The 14,263-nt window shown below is 45.0% G+C and overlaps 2 protein-coding genes across 2 annotated transcripts; one reads left to right on the forward strand and one right to left on the reverse strand.

Annotated features, from left to right (window-relative positions):
- Positions 1 to 84: 84 nt before the first annotated feature.
- Positions 85 to 336, reverse strand: PAAG_02815 (hypothetical protein; the record flags this gene model as incomplete). The annotated part of the gene is made up of 1 exon (XM_015844761.1): positions 85 to 336. One exon carries the CDS (start codon positions 334 to 336, stop codon positions 85 to 87), a length of 252 nt encoding a protein of 83 aa, XP_015701839.1.
- Positions 337 to 9,948: 9,612 nt separating this feature from the next.
- PAAG_02816 (La domain family protein) lies at positions 9,949 to 13,622 on the forward strand (the record flags this gene model as incomplete). The annotated part of the gene is made up of 4 exons (XM_015844762.1): positions 9,949 to 10,774; positions 10,835 to 12,152; positions 12,216 to 12,989; positions 13,055 to 13,622. The coding sequence occupies 4 exons, from the start codon at positions 9,949 to 9,951 to the stop codon at positions 13,620 to 13,622; spliced, it is 3,486 nt and encodes a 1,161-aa protein (XP_015701840.1).
- Between the last annotated feature and the right edge of the window lie 641 nt (positions 13,623 to 14,263).

Below are 14,263 nucleotides of genomic sequence, written 5' to 3' on the forward strand. Positions count from 1 at the left end.
ACTAGACAGACAGCTTCCAACGTCAACCTCTATCCTCTCTTGGCTAAACCTATCACGAGAACAAGTCTCATCCAAGGAATCTCTTTAAGTCGATTCTCTAGCCATCCTCAAGGCAGATTCCTTCATCTTTTCGGAGGATGTCTGGTGTTGCGGCAAGGTATTCTCTTGGTTCTGGATTATTGGAAGCCGTACCACGTACAGATTACTGTAGAGGGAGTTACTTATGCCGCCAACCGATCCTGACAGCCGAATTAGACGGATCATCTGCGTAACATTGTCTGTAGGGAGCCTGGAGAACATATTATCGAAAATGCTCGCCAATGCGGGAAAATACATTTTGCATCAGACATGGAACCAGCGCAACGTAGCTAGGGTGGGATGGTCGAAGGGAAGCTGGAGTTCACGTAAGTAAGATCTGTAGGTATTGGTAATGCTAATCCCGTAAAATGTTAACGCACATGAGCGCCATCGGCACAGAAGAATGTTGCACTCATGATATTAATTTAAAAGTCTCTGGGGATCAGCAAACTGTATTCACACCACAAATCGTCAAAACTCGTAGGATGGTGCCTTCGTTAAGATACGCTTCTAACGTAGTCTCAAGGTGTGTCCATCTTCCAAACCAACTTCATTCTTCTGTTCTGAGAACGGAAGTGAGTAGCATTGCCTGTTCAGGTACCTTTTCCCTAGGAAGAAGATCCGCCAGAATCAGGGTTGAGAGAAAAGCTATTCAAACGATTCTACCGAAGTACCCATGTACGGGGTAGTTATCCACAAATTATTCCCGAACAGAAAACAATCCCGCATAAAATTGGCATTTAAAAGCCGAAGAAAAAAAAAAATTGGCAAGCCTTATAATCATAGAGAAGAAAAGAGCAGAAGGCTTGACATGAGATTGCCAATAAGAATGACATGGTCTCCCGTCACGCAGGAAAGCTTACACTGGTCAAAAATGAGACCTATAAATACAAACCCGACATTGGCTCAATACTTTGGACACTAATTACTTGTATAAAATGCCGACGTTGATTTCTGATCTTGAGGTGATCGTTAGAATAGAATGTGGTTGTCGTGACGATAAGTGGAAGCGATATCACGTGATTTGCTCCTTGGTTTGGTGGATTTATTCTCGTTGGTAAAGGGGATGTTAGTTGAGATAATTTACGCTGACGAGCGTCGGCCATTTCTTTCCAACATATTTGCCACCTCCCTTTGGAAATTGGAAGGGTGGGTCTTGAACTACAGCTCACACGCATCGAAATGATCTCGCGGGATGCTTCCGTCGGAGATCATAATTTGTTGACTGTGCATGAGTCATGGAGGAATAATACTTTTGAGATCATGACAACAGATCCAGTCTCGGAGTATTATATGTCCGTTGTAGATGAAAAATAGACTGTAGTTAGAAGATCCACCCCGCTCATATCTTTCTTACACCCGCTCTTTTAATCAAAATTGATCAACCTCCAGAACGATTTTTCGCGAAAATTGTGCTGCGATTCGAATAAAACTTGTTTTGCTGTGGGTGGCAGGTTATAATTGTCATACGGGATTTGACAATTAAACGTCAATGTTTAGCCGCTTGAATGAATTCTAATATGGCTGGCTCTTCATACAGTTATTTAGTCAAGTAAGTACCTAGTCCTCTCACGTGGCTGGTATGGGGGCCCCAAACATGGATAACTATGTGGAACAAACTAGAGAGGCATATCACTTGCACCGATATCGACCAAAGTATTTGCCTGGGACGAAAATAATTAGCTGACACCGTATCACCGGGAGCGTCCAGGCTGACAGAGGTAAAGTATGACAGAGTGTGAGAAAATAGGTAGAGAAATTCGAACGGGGAAAGGAAAAGGGAACGACGGGCATGATAATTTAGACTGTTGCATGCAGACCTCCTTGCTTCCGGCACCAGGAAAATCAGAACATGTGCCACCAAAGGCGACGGCGCTTTTTAAAAACCCGCTCGGAGTATTGGCTTAAACCACCCAAGAATCAAAATGTTCAAAGGTGGCACTCTTCAAGACTTGACGGCAACAACGAGACAGGAAGGTCTTAGGTTCGAATCCTGCAACCGCCAAAGATTCTTGAATGAGTGGCTATCTGGAGATTTGTTATGATTGGAAAGAATAGTTATGTTTAAATAAACTTAGTTGTACTTCAAGGTTTTTCAGGGTTTTCCCAAGAGGGCATGTATCGGCTAGACTGGTGAATGGCGTGAGTCAAAGGGGGATCGCATCCCACCCAGCGATTGCATGTGCGAATGCTTTAGCTAAGATTCTCCTATCAAGGATAACAAGTCAAGTTGTAACTAAGAAAACGGTTTGCGGCTTATGAAGTGCCTCGGTATCTGCCCAGAAGCACGGCGGTTAACTTTGGCCCTCCGATCTGTCTTTGGATGGTTTCGATGATGTTCCCGTCCGCACTAAACCTTTCGGGGTAATGAAATGTGTGGAAATGCTACAGGAAATTGTGGGGTACTGGATGCTGTGGAATTGTCCAGATGCCTTAAACATCCCACGTGCCCCCCTGAATAATGGGCGTCGATATAACTGGTGGCCTTTTTGAGGAACAGTGCAATATCGCGAGCAGGGGGAGAAAGAGTTTTTTGGCTTGCGGAGATTTAACGTTCGGCACTAACTCGTCAAATCCAGACCTGACTTTCACTGGTACCCGCGAACTTATTCTTGAAGATTGTGCGGAGTAACTCTCAGGTGTGACTGGTCCCACCATCTTACCACGGGTCGAATGTGCTGTTCTCGAGGGTACGGCATCAACGGACCTTTGCAGCCTCGCCCGACCGTTGAGGCAATGTTGGTATTGCTGAATGACAAGCGGGTTCAGTAACAAACGCTAATGAGGGTCCAATTATTTAGAGTGGCGGGATCTGGTAATCTAAGTGCATGAAATCTTAGGTGGCTGCAAGTGCTACAGTTAGCTAGCTGATTATGACAATGAGCTGATTGAACTTTTTTTTTCATCAAAAGTCCATGCTCAGCAAAAGCAGTCAATACTTTCAGAGGAACCCTGTAATTTCATGATGATAGACTTCTTGAATATTTCTCTTCTCATTTTTTTATTTTTATTTTTATTCCCCAGTTTCTGATCATGGCAAAGCAGCATCTCAACTCTGCTATTCCAATCCAATCTACCTGACATGCAGGCTTGCCCAGCGACATACTACAGCTACAGACTGGAGATAAGAGACCATCTTCATCATCCCCCAGCTCACGGCTTTGGGCCTCGCGTGCCCACCGTTGAATTATACCTAGCTCCATAAGCTTAGCAAGCTTGATTGTATCAATCAGCGCAAGGCCATGCTTGGGCTTAATTCTCTGTAATGTTTTACGTACACACGCGTGAGCGTCCTGCTATTGCATCAATCACAACCACAAAATCATGACCAACATGGGCGGTGCTTATCACAATCAGACCGCATCAAGCCCTGTTGCGTTGATGGCCTGAGTTGATGACCTGGTCATTCATGCAGCACCTTTCGCAGATGTTCATCATTTACTTCATCTTGCGATGTGGATTTTCTGGGTACTGGGGTCATTGATCGACGAGCACGATGTTTTCTGCATAGATATAGATTAAGGGGTAAACTCTCTGGCTTAAACGTATACGCTTACAGTTAGAAATCACCCCTATGTGGTGGTTTATGTCACATTAATCCTAGTGTGAGATCTGTGTCAAGCGAATCCACTCAAGTTGTAATACATATCTTTCCTTGAGATTTTTGGGGTTCACCCTCCGGCTTACTTTCTCTCACATGAGTTGAAATGCTCCCTAAACTTTGACGCATCCCAATGCTAGAACTTAAGGTATAGCTCGAAACTGGCACCGCTGGATTGCTACCCGGCCACATGACTGAAGTTTTCAGAAGATCGTTCACATAGGAAATTTCTCTCTCTTTTTCTGATTATGCGGACCATATTTTCTCAATTACCTTTACCTTCCCCGGTTCTCTGCTCCAGCGTTGAGAGTTTTTCATTGGCACATTAATAAGGCGTCCTGGCAGCCAGTGCTGCGATTCAAGGGCATTCCGGAGAAAACATTTTCTTTCACATTCGTTCGTTATTCATTTTTCCTTCGCTGAGTAGTGTTTTCCCTCTTTCCTGCTTTCTCATATATCATGCCGAAGAAAGCAGCCATAAATCTGTTGGCTTACAAAATACCTTCCTTATCTCTCTAATTTCTTCTATTTGCAGTTTGAACGCTATAGCTAACAACGGTCTACTTCGTTAAGGTCAGCGAAATAAAAGTTGTTGATGATATCTTTCAACTGCTCTCGGGAAGGACCACGACATACACCTTCTTGAAACTTTTTATTATATTTTCTCGTATTTTTGGTATTTAGTTATTATTTATTTTTATAATAAAATGTCCAACCTCACCTGATTACAGACTAAAAATATCCTCCCCTTTAGAGTTCGCCTGGCTTCCCCTTCCCGTTGATTTTTCAACTTAGCAGCAGGGCTCAGCTAAGGCACCGTTAGCGCCGGCGCAGTCCGTTGTGTTTCTTAGCGGGGTTGCCGTTATTTTTGCGTGTAGTGGGATCACACATAGTGGTGGAGAATAGCTCCTCCGTCGAGTTTTGGGATTTTCTGTAACATACTGATCTGCATGCATATGGTGCTGTTTTTGACCTTCAAATTGCAAGTTGCAGAACTGATGCTGATGGATGGATAGCAGTGGTGTTTAGCTAAGAGAGTTGACGAGGTGGGCGCGAGAAAGTGGTGGGTAGTTTGATTTACGATTTCGGGGCAATGAGGGTCGACTCTGTTCTCTTTTTTCCAGGAGATCCATCATGGGTGTTGATAAATGGAACCCTTTGGAAATATGGTGAAGTCACATGTGGGATGGGCTCTCGGGTTGTCGTCTAAAAGTTTCAAGAGTTGACTCAAAGCTGTGCTACAGAACTTCTTGACTCGGTCATTTTGCTAAGCGGCTATCTTTTTGGATATCCGCCAGCTTTCTTTCTTTCTTTCTTTCTATCGTTTATCTGGGCTGTTGGGGATAAATTTTATTTAACTTCTTGTTCAGTTCAAGGAAAAGAGTTAAAAGAAAAGAGTTAAAAATGGCTTTGGCTTCGTAATATCTCATCAGAAGTAAGTTACATCAGTGACAAAACTACGGAAATCCCGGAATTGAAAAAGAATATACCCCGCAATTGCAATTGATCATGTTAAAATGCATATGTATGTCAGCATAAATTTCAACCGAACCAAGGGCATGCATATGCGCTTAAACCAGGTTATATATATATATATATTTCGCTGATATGTCCAGTTCCTCATGATGGTCCCCCACTCTCCGTCTCCTTCATCCTTTTGTTTATATGACAGACCAGAATGCAGCACGGCCTTGGCGCATTTTACAATTTAAAGACTGAAATGTTCTAGATATAGCACTTGCCATGGAGGCGTAACTCCTGAGAGGTTGCCAATGATGGTAAAGATTTTGACGGCTGACCTGGTTCTCCGTAAAGATGCTGGTTCATAAAAAATGCGGGGCAAAACAAGCTCCTCCTGGGACCCCAAGGGACGACCCCATTCCCTTACCGTTTTCTTTCTTTCCTCCCAATACCCGTATGAGGTAATCGCGGGGAAATTTTAGATGAGAAAGAAGGATTTGAGGGGTTTATCCATGTCAACTTTGAATTAAATCTCCGTGATTCTCGGAAGCATAGTTCTCTGGGCCAGTGAACGCACCTAGAATGTGTGAATATACATCAGAGTCTTCACAAGTTGACGTCATTTCTTTGGTAGAGTTAGTTACGGCACTAGGACAATCAGAATCAGATGGAGAGGGCATCTTGTCAAACTTGCAGACAGTGTTCGAGTACGCGCGTTGTTTCAGGTGTGCAAAGTAGAAGAAAGAGAATGAGAGGGAACCTCTTCCTTATATATTCATAAATATATGTATCCACATGGCGACAACCAGAGCCGGATATTCGAAACTTGGGGTGGGTTAGCTATGGGTATGATTATATACCCTCCTCTGCTTGTGGCTCCAAACGGCTTCAATAATGCCACGAGCATTAGAGAAATACAATCTGACCGCTGCGTTACCGAGTTCCTGTGCTGTTTTTTTGGGTTCCAGATGTGAGGCTGGAAAGTGCATGAAGAAGTAAGATTTGATCATGCTGATAGGGATGGGAGCGGGAGTTAGCTGAAAGAGACGGAGATATATCCTTAGAAATTCAGTAGATTGGCGATTTGGAGTCTTCCGGGGGTTAAAAAAAAAAAAATATTAGGTGTAGTTTGGTTAAGAACGTAAATAGGTAACCAAAAGGAATAGTGACAAGGCAGGTTCATTATTATTCAACAGCAGAGGGAGTTTTGTATTTGTTCCTCTCCATCCTGAAGCCCCTGTTGCATGATGAGGAGGATATTTTGCAGCAAGCAAGTTCAGATGAACTTGTTCATAGTGACATCAAGATTAACTTTTCAAGATTGTAAAACAAGTCAACACAAGAGCTTCAAGCTAATAGTCATACATATGTTGGTTCTGGCCCCTTTTGCTCAATGCCTTTCTCTCATTGTCTATTGGTCCGGGATCTTTTCCACCAGGTTTTGTTATTTGTCTACGCCATGTAAATTGTGTTTATTGTGTCAAATAGTTAAAATATGACCAGGTGTGTCCGTTGAGCACTTGGAACCACTGGACAAGCTCCAAGGAGTGAACCTGAATCATAACCAACCGCGTGCGGACCGTACCTAGGCATTTTAAGCCACGACTGGGCCAGCTGGGAAATACAGGCTTGCAGTGGCTTTTCCAAAGCGCGTACGTTTCAACGACTTGAGGGCATGGCTACTTCAAGAAAAAGCTGTGGGCGTAATGAGGCAAACGACACAACTGGCAGACTGGATGTAGTTGGATATTTTGGTGGTCGTGACCCATGAGAGGATATGATCCGGAGATGAAAGCGCTCTTGTAACTATCATAGATTTCTGAATCAGGATCTACCTTGACATGGTCTCGGCTAATTATGCTGTTGAGAGAGGATTTAAAGCTGTGTGCCAGATCAAAAGAACCGTGGAATTTTTGTTGCTGTATCGGTGGAGGACAAGGAGAAGAAAGTAGCAGAATATGAACATCAAGATGCTGGTAAACTTGGGCACCAGCATGGTTTTTATTTCTAAGGGGCAGCGATGAAGAATTGCGAAAATGGTTTCTTCAGCTGCTACGATTCCCTACAGCCTGAAAGATGTAACATCTCCCGTCAGCATACGGTTTACGTAAGGTGGTTAAAGCCCGGAAGCGGCTGGAAGGGTAGGTCATGTCAGGTGGTGGTAGTCTGGTAGTGGAATGGTAGTGGGGTGGTGGATGGAGATTGGATATTTCAATGTCTAACTATTATGTAGGCTCGGAAACTGGAGGAGGGTTTAGAGGGAGGGAAAACATAATTGAACGATGGAATCGGATGATCAATGACACAGAGGGATAGCATAGGTAGGGATTGCAGCAGCAAGATGCAGAGAGAATGAGGGAGACATAAAGAACATTGGGGTGAATGGTGCTCTTAGAGAAGACAAAGGATGGGGGTATCTTTCTCAACGAAAGGGAATTGAAATTGACATAGATATGGAGACACATACAGGATCAGTTAGTATTCTGACAACGGATGGCTAGTTCTGTTAATTAAATATATACCATGTTATTCTTAATTAGCTTAAGCCTGTGTGTGTGTGTGTGTGTATTTGCAGCATCTCAAGGTTACAGTACCTGGATATTTGCTCCAGAAATTAGGGAGAATAAAGAGAAGAGAAGAACAATAAGAATAGCACAGAACATGCCCTCATTTTTGGGACCATAACTGAACGCTTCCCTTTCAATTGTGATCAAAATTTTTTTTTCCTTCTCTAAATTCCATCAAAATTTCTACATGAAGGTCTAATTTTCTAGTTTATCAATACCCACTGCGGACATTCGGCAAGCCCCAGACAAGCCCCTCTGTGTGCCTCGCCCTAAATAGCTTAACCGGGGAAGCAGAAGTAAGACTTTTTTCGCGGTGTCTTCCACATTATTGCCAGCTTTTCTGCCCCCCTCTCTTTTCTGGTAAAAAATAAAAAAAAAAAAAAATTTAAAAATTTAAAAAAAAAAAATTAAAGAAATAATAAAAAAAAAGAGCATTTACCTTATTTTCTTTTGCCTTCCTCCCTTCCCTCTCCCTCGCTCGTTTGTCAACCCATTCTCCTCTCTCTTCTCCTCCCCTTTTTGCTCTTTGAGACCCCTCACACAACACTCCCTCCCCTCCTACATGCAAGTACATACCCAGGTAACCTAACTAGTTACCGATCTATATCCCACTCTGCGCCTCCGAAATAAGCGTGATAAATAAAATAATACAAAAAAATATATCCTGAAGGCCACTCCCATCTAGCCCGTGTTTCACTGTCCTCGAAACTTGCTGTTGTAACTGCTGCCTGTCTGTGGCTTTCTGGGTGTGTGTGTGTGTGTGTGTTGTCTCTCCCTCTCTGTTCTACTGTTCTACTGTTATATGTGTTGTGTGTTGTTGTGGTTGGAGGTCTGCTTCCCGCCTCTTGTCCCGAACCTCTCCCGACTAGTTAAATAAACTGCACCTCAATAAATTTTTTTTTTTTCCCTAACATCCCGCACTCAACCCCAATCTCAGGTCGCCTCACCCACTCCAGCAACCCCAAGGCAACAACAGCATCACCGCCATCCACAGTCATAACGACGGTATCCGAAGTATTCTACTTTCTTTCAATTCGCCGTACGTTCTGTCTCGACGTCGTTTTTCTTGCTCTACTCGCTGCTCGCCATCGTTCTCGTTACCATCCCGCCTTCGTCTGGAAGTTTCCGTCGCGTGGAAGCAGAAATTAAAAAAGAAAATAATAATAATAAAAAAAAAAAAAAAAAACCTCCCCTTTGGTGGGCTGGCTTGGGAACTTGGTGAATACAAGGATATTTTCAAAAGAGAGAAAGAAAAAAAAAAAGTGAAAAAAAGAAATACGTCGTTCCTGTCCTTTTGCTTAATCGTACTTCCTTTCGCTTCGTTCCACCAAAATAAACGAAACGGAGAGGTTATTAGGAGAATACCACGACTTGTTTGTTCGTAAGATTTTTTTTTTTCTTTCTGTGCTCAGCACAAGCATCACGACCTTCTTTTGGTACTCTGTCTTCTCAGTCTTTACGGTTGCTTCCTTGATTGCTATTTGAGGGAATAAAAGGTACGTGTGCTCGATATTTTTGTCCTCAAATATCTATCAAATCGCCTCCCTTCACCATCCACGAACACATACGAAATTGAAAACAGAACTATCTTCTGGTGACCTCTGTTACCCTCCAGCCTTTCTTTGTCTATTCTGGAATCACCATTTCAAATCTTCTCACCTTCTGTTTGACTTGGGCTGTGTCTTCTGATTTACTCTCTGTGTGTGATTCTATGTGGGTGCGGGTGTGGGTAGAGGCTTACAACTTCACAAACCAAACCTAAGCTCGTTGTTTCGGATCACATCCGACGGTTCTTCCCAATCTATTTTGTGCGGCCTAATTAAAACCCTTACGGGAAGTCTACTTGTTGAGTTGTTCGCTGATGTCACCTCTCCCTTAGGTCTCTCTTTCGTTGTGAAACCCTGGCTTCTTGAAACATTCTCCCCACAGGGAGTCTTGTTGAGCCCTCCCTTTCCCACCTTCCCGTGCCTCACTTGTCCTGGACACGATTTCGTTTTCTCGCCACAGGGAGTTGACTGGCCCTCGGTGTTCCGGGGTTTAGAGATAACAGTTGTTGGTGGGGCAGCCTGAGGGTGGAGGTTGTTCGTTTTCCGCCAGAGCGGAAGTTGGAGGCGTATTGCTGAACCCGTCGACCTCGCGAATCCTTCCCGTTCCATAAATCTATATAAAACCTGGTGCCATTTTACAATCTAGCCTTGTGGTGAGCAACGTGAAGTTTTGAGAGAAAAAAGACTTTCTAATATGTCGGCCTCCACGAGTAAACCTGGGTTGGAAATGCCCGCGTTTTCCTACGCCCAAGCTGCGAAGGGGTTTCCTACGCCACCTACCGTGCAGAATGCTGCTGAGAAGCAAAATAAGGCAGGTACCACATCGTCAGATCCGAGTGGCCAGAGGATATCTGCTGGGTCGGTAGATGGGGATGGGTCAAATCGAACTGTGGCCTCCTCAACGGACATGGAGTCTTCATCTATTGCTACAGACCATACTGATACTACGGACAAATCGCAAACGTTTTCTGAGCGTAACTCGGATTCGACTGTTATAGCGCCTGCCGCTAGTCAGCCTTCTAAGAATGCAACTTCTGGAATTTCGTCTGTGAGAACCGCATCCGCCTCAACGTTGCCTAAAGGTGATGAGATCTCGGGCACCTTGAATGGCTCATCTGATTCTGCCTGGGACAAGCAGTCACAATCATCTGGAGCTGTCGAAAAGTCGAGTGAAACTGCAACGGCGGATTCGAACAAGGAAATATCGAAGGAAAATGGATGGGAAAAGCATACTACGGCTGTGAAGGAATTAAGGGCAGCTCCTATTCCTACAGTCAATGTCTGGCAACAGAGGAGAGAAGCACAAGAGGCCAAGGCCAAAGCAACAGCCGCATTAAAGTGTCCCACCACTCCGCCTACGGCCAAGCCTGCCGCCGCGAAATCCTCGCCTCTTGGTGAGAATCGTTTGGAGAATTCAAAGGGTGGATCTCGAAGAAGGGCGAGCGGCATTCCTGAAACTGCATCAGATGCTGCTGGATCCAGGAAAAAGCCAAATGACGGCGGTAAGGGAAAGGAAGAAGGTAAGGATCAACAAGTTTCGACCCCTATGTTGTCTTCATCTGACACTTCACTCCGCATAGGCTCCAGAAAAACTGGCGTGCGATCAAGTAAAACAATAGATATTGACAATGAAAAAGCAGTGGAGACTCTCTCACCTGTAGCAGATGCGTCCTCGTGGCCTACCCCGCAGCTCGCACAAGGCGAAGAATTCCGCAAGGCCCACGAAAAGGTCGACAAGACCGAGAAATCTGAGAAGGAAAAGACCCCTACAGCTGGATCCCGTGGGAAAGAGAAGTGGATGCCGGTTCCATATGTCCCTTCAGCCGTCTTTAATACTCCCCTTCCCCCTGCTGCACGAAGAGGTGGAAGACCCGCAAGAGGTGGAAGGGAACCGGGCATCCGTGGTGGAGCCAATACTTCTAACCCTGTATCTGGTGGAGATCGACCCGCGCCTACATCTGGTGCCGTTGCTGGCGGATCCAAACATCCTGGCCAAACTGATAGGGACCGTAGCGATCCTCGTATTGTCTCTGACACGTCTGGCTCCCCTCAAAACACAAGATCGGGCAGCGCAAATGCAACTGCACCCTTGGAGGATAGAAAAACCCTACAAACCATTTTGCCTGATCGAACTGGTAATGATGCGAAAAATGCAAAGGGTGGTGAGGAGCCCCAGTCAACAGCTGGCAGGGAAACTCAACATTCCCTTTATTCCTCGGTCGATACAGCTCCACGGCAACGACAAAATTCTAAGAATTTTGGTAGGGCACAAGACTTTGCCAATGTGTCATCTCACCGGGGCTCTGAGCATCCTGGGAGATTTTCTGTTCAGGGAGATTCTCACCCTGGCGCTCGGTTTAGCTCAAGTCATGAGCGGCGTTTTGATAGTGGTCCTAGATCTGCAGATTTTTTTAAGGAAGTTCCTCCTTTCCACCCGAGAGATCGAGATTACACACCTCGGGAACGTGGCGAATACCATCGCGAGCGTGAATATGGTAGAGAGCGTGGTGAATCTCGGCACGAGAGAGGTCGTGGAGGATTTAGGGGACGAGGTGGACACTCAAGCTATGGCGGAGCTCATAATTCGCAATATCATAGTGCCCCAATCCCGCAGTCCCAGTTCCAGTCTTCAAAGCCGTTCTCGCTTAACGAACGCAACCGACATCACCAGCAGGGATCTCAAAATGGTTCACAGCAGCATGGCTCGAATCGGGGTCTTAGTATGAGATCACCGTCTCTGCAATCGTCAGGAGTTTATGGTCCCACACCTTATGCCATCCAAACCGATATCAATGCGATATATGGATATGCACCGGTGCACCAAGGTCCAATGACCGCTATCACGTACCAGCCATATATGGAGCATTTCTCCCTGATGAGCATGATCTCAATGCAACTGTAGGTCCCACCTCCTAACAACTCTGTTTTCGGTGCAACTAACAAGCTTTCCCCTTCTCCTAGTGAGTATTATTTCTCGGTGGACAATCTTTGCAAAGATTTGTTCCTCCGGAAGCACATGGACTCGCAAGGCTTCGTTCTATTAAGCTTTATTGCCGGGTTCAAGCGGATTAAGTCTCTCACGGAAGATATGGAGTTGCTTCGAGTTGTTTGTCGCCAACTGAAGAATGTGGAATATAGACCCGCGGAAGACGGCGCAGATCGTCTTCGCAAGCGAGAAAAATGGGAGCAATGGATCATTGCAATGGAATCACGCGATCCTTCTGCCCAGAATGAAGGGCCACCCCCACTCCCCTTGTCATCTCAAGCTCACGATGGGATTAGTGATGGTTTGAATTTGAACTCGACGCACATGGAGGGCCACGCGGCGCCGTATGGCAACGGATCCCTGCATGAAATTTCCGGCAATATTATAGCCGCCCACTACCCGTTGTCGAATGGCGCTGTTTCCGACTCTCGCGTCCATCACACTGTCCTATCGTCCACTGCTCCCGAATTCTCCCCTTCCTATGTCCCTGTAATGGGGGCAATTGAAAATACGAATGTAGGAAAACCCATTGTTGATGAGAGCACTTTCCCAGACGAACAGATTGAGAACTTGGTAATTGTGGTGCGTAAGCCAGGGATTTCCAGCCCGGCGCAGTCACCTTTTCTAATTTCTTCGTCTCGTTCTTTCTCCAGCGGATCTGTTGACGGTGACAAAATAGCGGGTGGCACAGTGAGCGCAGACAACCGAACATCTCTTTCGACCCGGGTGACCCAGACCAATATTGATAGGTAGAAAAATTTCCCCTTTTGTTTACAAGGCTCTCGGTTAGAGTATTACTGACATTCAAGCAAAGCCAAACTGATTTGCAGCCCCGCGGAAGATCACCCTCATTGTCCAAAATACCCGAGACAGTCAATACCAACATGCCCACGTTCTGGGTCAAAGACAGAGATACCCCGATTGAATACCTCCCTACCGACCTCATCCATGAATCCTACAATATATTCCGAAAACAAACCCTTGAAAAACGCTCATCCCACATAACCAACGATGGGAACCTGGATATGGACGTTCTTTATCAATTCTGGTCTCATTTCTTGGTCCGCAATTTCAATTCAAAAATGTACAATGAATTCAAGAGTCTGGCGTTTGATGATTTACATTCAAAGAATTCGACTACGGGCCTCGACAGCATCGTCAGATTTTATGATGGAGTGCTTGCAAGCAATAGAGCGATGCCGGATGCCGTCGCGCGGGACCTGGTCGCACTTGTCGAATCTGAGTTGGTGGACGCGAAACAAACGAGGCCTGCATTTCAAAGGCTTCGGTCTGCGTGGCGGAATGGCGCTTTCAACTTCAAATCCCGGAAACGGATTGATGGTATCATTTCGGACGGACTGAGAGCGGAGTTGGAGAAGTGATGGCATTGATTTTTTTTTCTCCCTTTCGCCCTTCATTTACTTTTACCGTTTTCCTCTTTTTGTTTATTAATTTCCCCCCTCCTCTGGGTGCGAATGTCGGTGTTTGAATGTTTTAAAATAAAACTCTTTCGATTCCCACAAATTGCTTTCCCTACCCCTTTTGTTTCCAATACTTCTCTCTGATACTCAAGAAGTGTCATTGCCTGAGGTAAAGACCGCAAACCGATCTTCGAATACAGTGCAGGAGACCAACTCAATTCTATTTCTTGCCCTCAGCTGTGCCGCGTGATGCAGTTAGATTTTGCAATTTAGCCAACTCCTCCCTTCAATCCCGCTTCCCTGCCATTCATTTTTCTGTCATGTTTTTGCCATGCATTGCTGAATGTGCTTTCCACCACCCGATTTATTTTTTTAAACTTCTGTTGCAAGATTTCTACCTATGCTTCCACACATCACTATCGTAAGGCACAGATTCCTCCCCTAATGACCGTATAGACCCTTACATCTCATTTTTTATTTCTGCTTGTGTTTTCATAAAAAAGCGATTTTTTTTTTTTCCATTTTTATTTTGGTTTGCGGAGCTAACAGGATGGTAGGCGAGGGTTGATTAAAGAAAAAAGAGATAGAAAAAGAAAAAAGGA

This window comes from Paracoccidioides lutzii, assembly GCF_000150705.2.
Source record: "Paracoccidioides lutzii Pb01 unplaced genomic scaffold supercont2.6, whole genome shotgun sequence".
NCBI lineage: Eukaryota > Fungi > Ascomycota > Eurotiomycetes > Onygenales > Ajellomycetaceae > Paracoccidioides > Paracoccidioides lutzii.